The sequence below is a fragment of the Dryobates pubescens genome, chromosome 8 (assembly GCF_014839835.1).
Source record: "Dryobates pubescens isolate bDryPub1 chromosome 8, bDryPub1.pri, whole genome shotgun sequence".
NCBI lineage: Eukaryota > Metazoa > Chordata > Aves > Piciformes > Picidae > Dryobates > Dryobates pubescens.
The window spans coordinates 29,651,762-29,663,470 of record NC_071619.1 but is presented as its reverse complement, the minus strand read 5'-3'; the positions used below and the strand labels follow the sequence as shown (position 1 = coordinate 29,663,470).

At 40.7% G+C, this 11,709-nt stretch overlaps 1 protein-coding gene across 4 annotated transcripts in view; it reads right to left on the bottom strand.

Annotated features, from left to right (window-relative positions):
* Positions 1–592: 592 nt before the first annotated feature.
* FRMPD4 (FERM and PDZ domain containing 4) overlaps positions 593–11,709 on the bottom strand; it is a 350,428-nt gene continuing 339,311 nt past the window's right edge. For 2 of the 4 annotated variants that reach the window (XM_054163756.1, XM_054163754.1), the window contains exons 12-17: positions 9,224–9,313; positions 8,447–8,629; positions 6,662–6,800; positions 5,002–6,063; positions 3,394–4,665; positions 593–2,203 (exon numbers count right to left, since the gene is read on the bottom strand). In XM_054163756.1, the coding sequence (XP_054019731.1) occupies positions 852–2,203; positions 3,394–4,665; positions 5,002–6,063; positions 6,662–6,800; positions 8,447–8,629; positions 9,224–9,313 (4,098 nt within the window). In that variant the 3' untranslated portion in view covers positions 593–851. Of the gene's footprint in view, positions 2,209–3,393; positions 4,666–5,001; positions 6,064–6,661; positions 6,801–8,446; positions 8,630–9,223; positions 9,314–11,709 lie in introns of all 4 variants that reach the window. The other 2 variants (XM_054163755.1, XM_054163757.1) reach the window with 2 other exon arrangements.

Genomic DNA, 11,709 nt, shown 5'->3' with positions numbered 1-11,709 from the left:
TGGTTTCTGTGTCCTCAGCCCTCCACGGTTACCTTCCCTCTCTGAAATGCCAACGCTAATTTCAGTAATTTCAGTACATTGGATACCCTCTGAAGTTGCTATTTTCAATACCTTTTTTTTTTCTTTTTTTTTTTTTTTTGTTTAAATACAGAAATTCCTAGAAAAGAAGAATCAGATAATTCAGGCCATATGAACAAAAGAGTCATTTATTTTTTTTATATATATATATATATATATATTTTCTCTAGTAAGTTATAATAGTCTCTTGGATTTTTAAATGTCTTTTTGCTATTTTCAATGCTTAAAAATTATAATTTTAAAACATTAAATATTGTGTTATTTACACCGTGGTTTCACTTCTCGTCTCTAAACATGGAGCATCCTCCAAGTGAAAACTTGGATGAGACAGAAAACAACTTCACTGACGTAACAGGCTTTGAAAGTTCACTTCATACAACCATAAATTTGACTATGTGAAAAATAGCCAAACATCAATTTGCTCCTACGTGGGAATCATATTTTTTGTTGTTTTAATCTATTTTTTTGTTGTTCTGGTTGTGGGGGGGAGAAGGTTTTGGGGTTTTGGTTTTTTTTTTGGCTTTTGTTTTTGTATAAACAGGAGGACAGATCTGGTCATTGCTTTTGTCAGTGTTCAGCATTTTAAGTCGTTGTGGTTTTGTTGTTGTTTAAATCTCGTACCTACTTTATACAAAATAACAAAATATACAGAGAAAGCTGAGTTTGTTACATTAGTTCATACACACAGGGTAAATAAAAGTTTGTTTTTTGTTTTGTTTTGTTTTTTAATGTATGGCTTTGCAAAGGTAGATTATGAAGTGACTTTTTGTATTTTATTTGTTTAAAAGCATTTTAAGAGAACGTGTTAGTGTGCTTACAATAGCGGCCATGGTAGTCGAATGTCGAGCCAAGAGTTTAATGCTAGGATCACTGGAGGTCTTGCCTGACACTGCTTCTGCAGCCTTCAGAAGACAAATGTAGTTTATCACAACCTCGTCTATCTTAGCTATAATTTCCTGCTGCTGTGTTTCAGAGTTCATGACTTTAACTAAACGCATGCAGGCTTCTGTTAAGCAACAGAGTACTTGAAAGCTGGAAGTCATAGCTAAAAGCATTTCCTCAGGGCTTTTATCAGCCATGGCCATTTTCCTGCAGGCACTTCCCAACTGTCTTGATTCCATAGATAACAGTTGTTTGTACTTAGAAAGTGTAAGGTCGTATGTTTCTGGATGTAAATCTTCTCTCTTGCCCATACTTGCTCGGACCAGTGAGAGTAGCTCATTGGCATCCTTTTGTGCTGCAATAAATCCGTCAGGCATGGCGTACGTCTTCTCCTTCATCTCGTTTATTCGTGTGATTCGCGCGTCGAAGGCCACGTTGTTGAGATTCGCGTCGATTTTACCACCCTGTGTGTCAGCACTGTTCGTCTCGTGCGTGTTAACTGCTTCATCTTGTGGGGGCTCAGCAGCCTTCAGGGACTCCAAGACTTTCTGCTCATTTTCACTGGAAAATGACTGACCAGCAGGTTCTGCGAGCTCACACGGGATCTGTGGTTCAAAGAGACACGAGACCTGATGGCTCTCTTGGTCATCTCCATCATCATTGTCATCGTTTCCTCTGCCTAAGAAACAATAGCTAAAGGGACCACGACACCTCCAAGTGCTGGTGTCCAGCTTCCGCAAAGGCAAAGCTCGACACTGCCTGGAGTCATTCTGACTGACGCCTGTGCCTGAACACCTCTTACTGTCTTTTCTATCAGTGCTGACATACACAGAACTCTGTGAGTAACTTTTGGACAGCTTTTTGCCCAGGGGGAGTTCCACCCTTCTCTCTGGTTTGGATTCATCCCTTCGGGTGTTGTCCAGGCATTTCAAGCTGGCTGCGGCTGCCTTCTTTTCAAACAGCATCTCGATGCCTGCAGAGCCTCCAATGATGCTGCTGCTGCGCCTCAGCACTTTCCTGTTGTGCGGCATCCTGAGGCTTCCTCCTATCATGTCACATGGCCGTAAACTAACTGTTGCCCCACAAGCCTGATTTACTTTGGGAATGTCACAAGAGTCTTGATTTTGACTTGGCACCTTTGATTCTGATAGCATGGATGATAGCATGATGGAGTCAGCTAGAGGCTGTCTAGGAAAAGCTGTAGGCATGCCTCCTTGTCTTCCTTTTTCAGGCTCTGTGAAAGCTACACTAGGGGTAGTAGAAAAGCAGACAGAATAATTAAGTATCACTCTGGTAATACTCAGAAACTGAACTTTTAAGCATCTCTAACAGTCAGGACAAATGGATTCCTGGTATTTCCCAGGGGTCTTCATTCCTCAAAATATATCACACAAAAAGCATTGCTAGTTCCTTGTGTGTTTTCTATTTCACCAAGATACCTCTTAACAATCTATCAACAAACTCTAACCTATGAATAGTTCATTGTTCATTCTGCTACAGCAGACCTATTTAAAAATAGGAATAGAAAATCATCAGTAAACCATCACAGACCTCCCCCAGTGTGCGGATTCCATGTTTTCCATTAACTGTTTGCATATTTTCAGATTGAAACACCTTCTTTAACTCCACGTGAAAGTGCATGGAAAGGTACATTCAGAGCAATTTTGGTTTGATTATATGCGGTATTTTAGGAGAGAATTAACATTTCTCATTCTGTTCCATTTTCAGGCATTCACACACTACTGCCACATGTGGGTCGCAACCCAGGAAGACAGAAACCAATTGAAAGAATTTTCAGGACCTTCTCTGGAAAGCTGCTTTTTTTTTCCCATAACAGTAGGTTCATAAAACCTCTTAAAAGGGGAACTTAAAAATATGGTAATAGTTCCACATGTAAGTTATTCTTTAAGGAAACACCTACTGTCAGATAGTGAAATAAATACATGCTTAATAAGGTAGCAACATTTTCTCACACTTAGAGCATTTTATTCCTACTGGCATGCTTTTGACAATCTGCTAGAAGAGCATATAAAATGTATAATAAATGAATCACAGGTTTTTCTCTCCTACATTAATATACCTTGTGAAGTAATTTTATAATCTAACAAGCATCCTGGAACTTGACTGTGGATTTTGGAAAGGCTTGCTAAGACTGAAAGTGAGGCCTCTCTAAAAATTGTATCCCCTCAAGGATTTTTAGCTGCAATGAGAAGACTTTAAAAAAAACAAAGTGAAATGTTCTTTGCAAGCAACTCATAAGAATATTCCAGCATGTACAAGTAAAATCAAGAGCTACACTGAAGGTCTAATCCTGCTGCCTGCTACAGCTTGATGTAGTTTCAGGTAAGGACAATGCAAATATCTCCCCCAGACCTCAAGAGTAGCATGCAGTTTCACAAACCAAACACAAGAAACGCTTTATTACTGCTGTACCTGTAGTTTCTTTAATCTTGGGGATCCGATGACATCCTTCTCTCAAAGTGCCGAAGAGCGGCTCAGCATTAATTGCCGAGTGCACGCCGGGCACCGTCATCCTGTGGCACACAGCTTCGGGCTGCTGGTGCACGTCCTTGTATGCCGTTCCGTGGCTGGGAAGAACCGCAGCTCGTTCGTCTGCTGGAATATAGGCAATGCCCTTCATTGATGGGTCAGAGATAATGTGCTTAACATCAGAGGTACAAAGAGGGGATTCCACAGGGGTAGCACACGTGCTGCTGCCCGTGCTGCATCCTGCATCCACTGAAGAGCACTGAGAGCTTTGCAGTGAGAAATGGCCTTCGCTTTGCAGAGATGACATGCGCTTAGCCAAGTGATATTCACAAAGTCTAGCCACGCTCTGCTCAGCTTCTGGAAGTTTTGAAGGATGGTCATCTGCAGATAAATCAGTATCTTCTACATCGTTTAGGTCTTTGCCTGAAGACACAGGAGTCATATCCGACAGGAAGTTTTCATGTTGGCTGAGCCCCGAGGTATCTCCCTGATCCACCTCAGGATCCACTTCATCCTTACAGTCATTTTCTGTTTTACCAAGGACAGGAACTCGTGGAAAAGTCTTCCCGTTCACTGTTTCTGGTCCTGGCTTATCTGCTGCCCCATCATCAGCAGGGTACCATCTTTGGCGAAAGGCAGTTCTCTCCACATTGAAAGTGCTTAGGCGTTGACTGTCTCTTGCTGAGAGAGTTCCAAATTTAGCTTTTAGTTCTTCATCAGTCTCTGCTTTTTTAGTTCCCTGTTGCTTTTTCACAGTAGCATTGCCATCAGAGGGTGCTTTTACTTCACTGTCTGCCATCTTATTTTTCCTTTTACTAGTGCAAGAATATACCAAGGATCCCATGTGCAATTTGCTAAAATAATCCGTGACAGATTTTGTTTCCATGGTCTCTGGCTCCATTTCCATGTTATCTGAATGAAGAATCTGCTTTGAAGGCACAACTTTTGACTGCAGGTCTGCAGCCTGACGACCAGCCAAAGGCTGTGAGGGCTTCATGCCTGGCCCTCCAGCCTGATTCTTAGCAATAGGAAATTCAGTCTGCTCTTCCACAAGGGGTTGGTAGCCTTCACTTGTGGTCAGAAACATGCGTGCGGTGTTTTCTGACTGTTTCTGTGCTGCGGCTAGTTCAGAGCTTTCAGTCATTTCAGAGGAATTTGTTTCATTGCCAGAATCTGAAGATGACTCAGGGCTATATGCTCGCAGGATAGCTACACCTGCAAGCCACAAAAAATAAGAGTCAATTAAATGACAGCAGCTGAAGCACCTGGCTAAGTGACAAGCAAAGGGGGTGTGTTAGAGACAAAAATATGCTTTGTAAGAATACTTTGACTTTATTGCACAGTTCCCGGGACAGGTAGTTTAATAACATAATGGTAGTTCCATTAAATAATATGGAATATGGTGTATGCAAAATGATGGCAAAAAAAAACTTAGGTAAACCAAAAAGAAAACACCAAACAACCCAGCCCTCATGAAATGGAGCATTTCCAAAGCTAAATGGATGAGATGGAATGATTTTCAATGAATAAATGTAACTATGGTGAAAGAACCTGAATTGTCATTCGTCTGCTGTTCCTCTGAAGCAGCCAAAGCTTCTAGTGCTTGAAGTGTAGAGACTACAGCATCATCTAGCCCCTTCTCACACTTCCCCTCTGTATTAGTAGGGACAGCATCGATAAGCGACACTGGAATGTCATCATTGCCTAGATTACTGGCTTGCTCCTTGTTGTCTCTAGGCTGTGTTGCTTGATTCTGAGAGTCTTCCTCATCTGAACTGTCCCTGAAGCCAGGTGGGGGAGCAGCAATGGCCATGTTTAAGGTATGCAATAGGAAATCGTCTTCATTATCATCACCTTCTGGAGGTGGAAGTGAAGTCAAATCAATAATGTCATCACTAGAACCAGAAAGGCTGAGAAGAGTAGGCCTATTGATTTCTCCTACCATAATGTCTTCTTCACAGCTTACTTCATCTTCATCTTCAGCATCATCTGTGTTTTCTGCATAACAAATATCATGCAGCAAAGGCTCTTCTATCCCCTCTGCAGCTCCAAATATTTTACTGTCGTTTATAGTTGCGTAAACAGAATTTGTAGCAAACTGAATGCTTTCAGCATCTGGTGACAACTCCAGGCCTTTAATGTCATTGGCATTACTAATATAAATGGCTCTTTGTTTTTCTAGTATTTCGGGACTTTCATCCAAAAGCCTTTCATAGCCAAGAGTCTGGGGGTTGATACCATCCAAGTTGTGATCTCCAAAAATAAAGGAAACTTTAGCTCCCCTGGGGGAATCCTGTGCTTTCTTGCTAGACTCCAAACCTGAGAGTGACAGCAGTGAAGGCTGATTAAAACTTCTGCTTTCTTCTGCTTCAGTGGTGTCACTTTGCTTGGCCAGATGTTGATCAAATCCACCTGAATTGTAAGTATTTTCTATGTACAGATGTCTGTGTTCCTTTTGACATAACAGACTTTCAGAAACATCTACAGTCTTCTGTTTTGGATCAGCAAAGGACATTTGAGTCTCCTGATCTCCTTCGGACAGGAAAGTGGTAGCTTTTGATAAACAGTTCCACTCAGAAGCAAGGAGATTATGCTTCCCTCTATTTTCAGTTCCTGTAGCATGATGAAATAAAATCAACATTGTGAAATCAAAAAGCAAAGCCAAGTAATTTTTAAACAATAACACGGTTATGCTGAGCAATAAACACTCTGAATAGAACAGCTGAGCCATCAAACACTTTAGAAGAGCACTTTCAAACTCTCTTCTGCTCTAAGTTAAGTATCTGTTGATTTACTGACCTAAAGTTTAACTGGTTGTTTTGTACTTTAGAACGTAACTAAACCTCAGCTAGATACAAATGCTGCTCCAGGAGTGGTAACACAAAACAAAACCCCCAGCTGGTTTCTCCAACATCATATGTATGCTTACAAAAGACAGATGCACGTAAAATTGTAGCACTCATAGGGAGCATGCATATGTTTCATTACAGTATGAAAGAAACTAATCACCTGGTTTATTTTACCATCAAGATGCTATAACAGGCTGAATATTACAACATTATACAGATGAATTGACCTGCTGTGGTGCTAGGTCTGAGCCAGGAATCAGATCTCATTTGGCACAGCCTTGTGTTTATCTGGAGGTGCACTGGTTCAAGTTAGCTTCTGCTTTCTGCATGGGCCCACGGTTAACAGACTGTGCAGTGAGTACCTGTTTCCCGGCTCCCGGTATTTTTCTTGTTGGCCATGTTAAATATCGAGCGCCTTGAGTCAACCAGCAGTCTATAGTATCCAGCTGTGAGGCAAGCAAGATTCATTGCATCTGATGACTCCATCAGCAGAGTAATAGGCTACGAAGAATACAACCAAGTCTTGGTTAAGGCTGTTCCTCCTCAGTGTGTTTACCTGCAGACAATACTACTACACATCACAAATGCCACACTGAAAAACATATACAAAACCTTTTCCTCACTTCTAATATCATAGTATTGAATACTTATAAAACTCACTGGAGTTGCAGTGAGGTGGAAGGCCACTGGACATTTTAGGAGCTAATCATTTTAAGACTCTTGCTTCATCATTTTTCTTACACAGATATATTCTCTCCAAAGCATTGTTTGCTGTCACTCTGAAACTGCCCAGGGCTAAGAACCTGGTACATTAGGCACTGGAATCTTGCAGTGGTATGGAAATCTGCAGAATTTCCCAGAAAACAAGGCGCTCTAAGCTCATGAAAAGAAACAAGATATGGGAAGCAGACAGGGAAAGTTCAGGTTCAGAAAATACAATAGTGAGATTAAAGCTATTGCTACACAGCAGCACAGCAAACATTGCAGCGATGGCTTGAAAGAGTTCAGTGCTTGTGGCCTGGCATTAATGAAGGGACAAGCAATGAAAAAAGAAGCAGGTGAACAGAGACAAAAAGAATGGTAAAAGATCCTCAGAAGGGAGATCAGCAAAGAAAACAAACCCAAAGCATAAAAAAAGAAAATCAGATCAAACAAAAATGAGAGACCTCAGTGCTTTGAAAAACTCTGGCTGCCAGGCTAGTGAGAATCAAACATAAGGATTTCATGTGAAACACGCTTTCTTTAATTCCCTTTTCCTTTGCCATGATATATAAATTTTGTTGCCTCAAACTTTTGTTCATGTCTCTGTGGCTTTGAATGCCCAAAGCTGTTTTTCTCAAGTTTATTTTAAGGTGGCTAGCTTCTATGACTCCTAGGGAGGAAATAAAAATGAAGACCTCACCAGGACACATAGCCAGCCCATCTTATCACTTATGGTTTGTAGTGACTCTTCCTTCAAACTCTGATGAATGCTTTAGGCAATACATGAAGCCTTTCACTTCAAAGCCAACCAGAAACCACACCAAGAGGAACCAGGACAATATAATATTCAGAACTCTACTCATTGGCACTAGATGCCACAGACACAAAGTGTTAGTGTTAAGTGGGATTTAAGAGAAATTAAATGACTATAGGTAGATGAAGAGCATCTGTGAATATGTTATGCAGGGTAAAGCACTGAATTGGAACTACTAGGGCAAAGAAAGAAAAACCTTGGATTTTTATAGTTTATTCCATTTTTCAGCACTGTGGGGTTAGTTGCAGTGACCTTTGAGGATAAGACAATGGATTACAGGGGACACTGGTCTGATGTAGCTGGTGATTCCCTCTAATGGTAATAATATTTTCTCTTACACTAGAAGGAGCTTCTAGTCCATCAATGAGCTGCAAAACAGGCAAATTTCACCATCACCTCTTCTCAATCAAGGAAGACAACAAGAAAGCAAGTTTCTTGGGGTCAGAGAAAAGTCAAAACAGAATACAAGTGCTGCAAAGCCCCAGTCTAGTACACAAAAGAGGTAATAATGCACCCGCAGAACAGCATTGACATGAACATGTTCCAAACAGTATAGCTTGGTCAAATACTAAACAAACCCAAACCCACTATTTCAAGATGTTATTATGAATATCATCATCAACAAACTTACTTTTACATCTAAGACATGCAGCTCAACTCTAACGTTGCTTTCATCTTCTGTAAACATCTCAATCCTGTTCACGTGGCTGAAGTCTGCCAGGAGAGCCACCAAGTTTGTTTTGGTGTTTATCACGTGGCTGATCCCATACCGCGGCCCTACTAACAGAGTCACTTCTGAACGCTTTTCTCCCTGCTTTAGCAGAAGAGGAAAAGAAAGCAAAAGTGAAAAAAAGTTAAAAATGGTAAGTGCTGGATAGTGTCAGAAATTGCCACTCTTTATCATTTTGGTGATGTTACCTTTGCATGGCATTTCTACACTAAAAATGATGCTGTTTCTCTCTAAGAAGATAGACTATACAAGAGCATATTCGATTCATGATTAAAACCAAAAAGTAAAGGAGTCTGCTGCTGGGTACTGACTATACACTGGTTTTCAGATGGGTACTGGGATAGATAAACAGATGGATGGATGGATTTTTCTAAAGAGAATCTTTGCCATTCAGAGCTTTCCAGACCAGTAATTTCCTCATTCCGTAGTTCTTTGGATGGTGCTTTTTGCCAGACAGTTGTTGCCTATATCCAAATCTCCAGTAAGAGTCTGCTTTTCACAGGAATGCTGGTTTTTAATATATAAAAGTTACAAAGGTTCAATCAACAATTATTTTTGAAGTGTAGTGCCTAAACTTGTAAAGGAAATGGTATGGCCCAGCTTTTGCAAGAAGGCATGTGGATTAAAAAAGAATAATAAATCAGGAGAACAGAGAGACTGTTCCAAGGGAAATCTTACCACTAGCGTTGCCTTGAAAACACGCCCTCCGTATAATCGTAGGTCACTGAGGAACTTCAGATAATGCACCTTGGCTTGCAGAGCAGATAGCTGGGGAAGGAGAAACAGGGCAGTGGTGGAAATCAATACATTTTCCAATTCAGAAAGAAAATGTATTTGTGTAGTCTAAGGAGAACAGACTGCAGTGAAAACTTTTCAGGGCCTGAAACTAAATCATTAGATACTTGAGTTTCAGCTATGGAGAAGCAGATTCATTCTTAATTTAAGACCTTGCTTGTTAAGTTAAAACACAGTGAGGACTTGTGTATGGGTGCAGCAGAGCACTGCAAGAACATTGTAACTGCTCCAATGAAAGGAAAATGTTAAACTATTCAGATTAAACATCTGTGCATCGAGGGATTTCAAGGCCAGACAGCAACTTCCCATTCATAATCACCATCAGTTCTTAAACGTTTGTGTACCTATACAGAGCAAGAGAACAAAGTGCTTTTGTCAGCTATGTGTATTACATTTTGCTAGGTACTGGTGGCATATGGTGTATTATTCCACTCCATTACTACATTTCCTGGTTTTTAAAAACAAATCTCTTCTACTATAGTTAGCAGGGAATAAATCTGAAAGCTAAATACAGTACAGCCATATGATCTTATCATGCCCAGGTCATAACTTATCTCCTATTTTTTGTCTCCTCGAACTTAAATGAACTACTTAAAAAGAAACAACTTGGAAATATTGTACAAAGCTGAATGGCAACAAGAAACATTTCATTTCACCTTAACAGTCTGGACCCAAAGCTTAGACCTCCCTGGTGTGAATCCCTGTATCTGGACTCTTGAACGGTAAGATAAAACAAACTCTTGTCAATTGTTATTCTCAGTTCAGCCACTTGATTCCTAATTTAAAGACTTTTTTGATCTTGAACAGAAATTTAAGAGCCTCTATCCTAAGCTTTTTCTAGACACCAAAGAGCAAAATGATTTGGAAATCAGCAACTAGTTAATGTTTTCCTCTTCCCTTCACTGGGTGTTCAGTTGGTGGAGAAACACACAGGGATTATTAAAACCAGGAGACTTCTGACAAGGACAGGCTTCCCTTCATGCAAAGGGAGAGAAGACTCCAAAACAGGTAAAAGGTGACCATGAGCTCAGATGCTTTGTTTCTGAGACCTACCTGATAAAAAAGCAGGTGGGCACTCAATGTATGTCCAAAGCTCAAATTGAAAAGAATGAAGTGAAACCAATGAAGTCTGCTTGCTCCAGGAAGGGACTGTTGTAACCCATCTTCCCCCAAGAACTGATACTGTAATGCTACTGTCATCACCTGCAAGGCCTGCAGCAGCAGTGGCTTCCAAAACACCCTCAAATTTACACTACCAGGATAAACAATAATCAATTGGCATTATTTAGCTTTAGCTTCACAGTATAGGAGATGTGCAGCAGCAGGCTTGTCTTGTCAAAAAGGTGGCCTTTTCTTCCTGAGCATCACAAACCAAAACACATACTGCTGCGTTCACAGTCATGATGTGATCTGAAACCTCCAAGCAGGATTTCTGCTGACCATAATGACCCTTAGCTCAGGCACCATGGTGGTGTTTGGGGTCTTGTCTTCTGATCAGAAACAAAGTGTCGTGAAGCAGGATGCAGCTCATTTTATGTTTCAAGTAGTCACTCAGGTTCTTTTTATAGTCCATGGGGAGAAATAGGCATTTCTAGGACACAAGTCATCTGACCTATTTTGGGTTCCTAATGTGGGATGGGATGAATTTCCTATCTGTAAGTGCTATTTCTCTCCATTGACTACAAAGAGAGAATAGATGACATGCATAAAAAACCCTCATTACGGTGTCTAAAGCCAGCCTTAGCTGCATGCATTCCTCAGCAACATTGTCTTCTACATGTTTTTTCCCACCTGAGCTGAAATTTAGTGCTAAGAAAAGCATTTTACAACAGCAAGAAGGGTCATTTACTGTAAGAACCAATATCTGAGGACACAGTCTCAAGCTCTGCCAGGGGAGGTTTAGGCTGGATGTTAGGAAGAAGTTCTTCACAGAAAGAGAGATTGGCCATTGGAATGTGCTGCCCAGGGAGGTGGTGGAGTCACCATCACTGGAGGTGTTTAAGAAGAGACTGGATGGGGTGCTTGGTGCCATGGGTTAGTTGATTAGATGGTGTTGAGTGATAGGTTGGACTTGATGATCTCAAAGGTCTTTTCCAACCTGGTTAATTCTATTCTATTCTATTCTATTCTATTCTATTCTATTCTATTCTATTCTATTCTATTCTATTCTATTCTATTCTATTCTACTCTACTCTACTCTACTCTACCCTACCCTACCCTACCCTACCCTACCCTATCCTATCCTATCCTATCCTATCCTATCCTATCCTATCCATTTCAATCTTGTTTCTACAGCAAAATGGAAAACAACACTGAAAAACAGCATTCGTGCCAGGCCCGTAGGATAACCTGCTTCAGATGAAAGCATC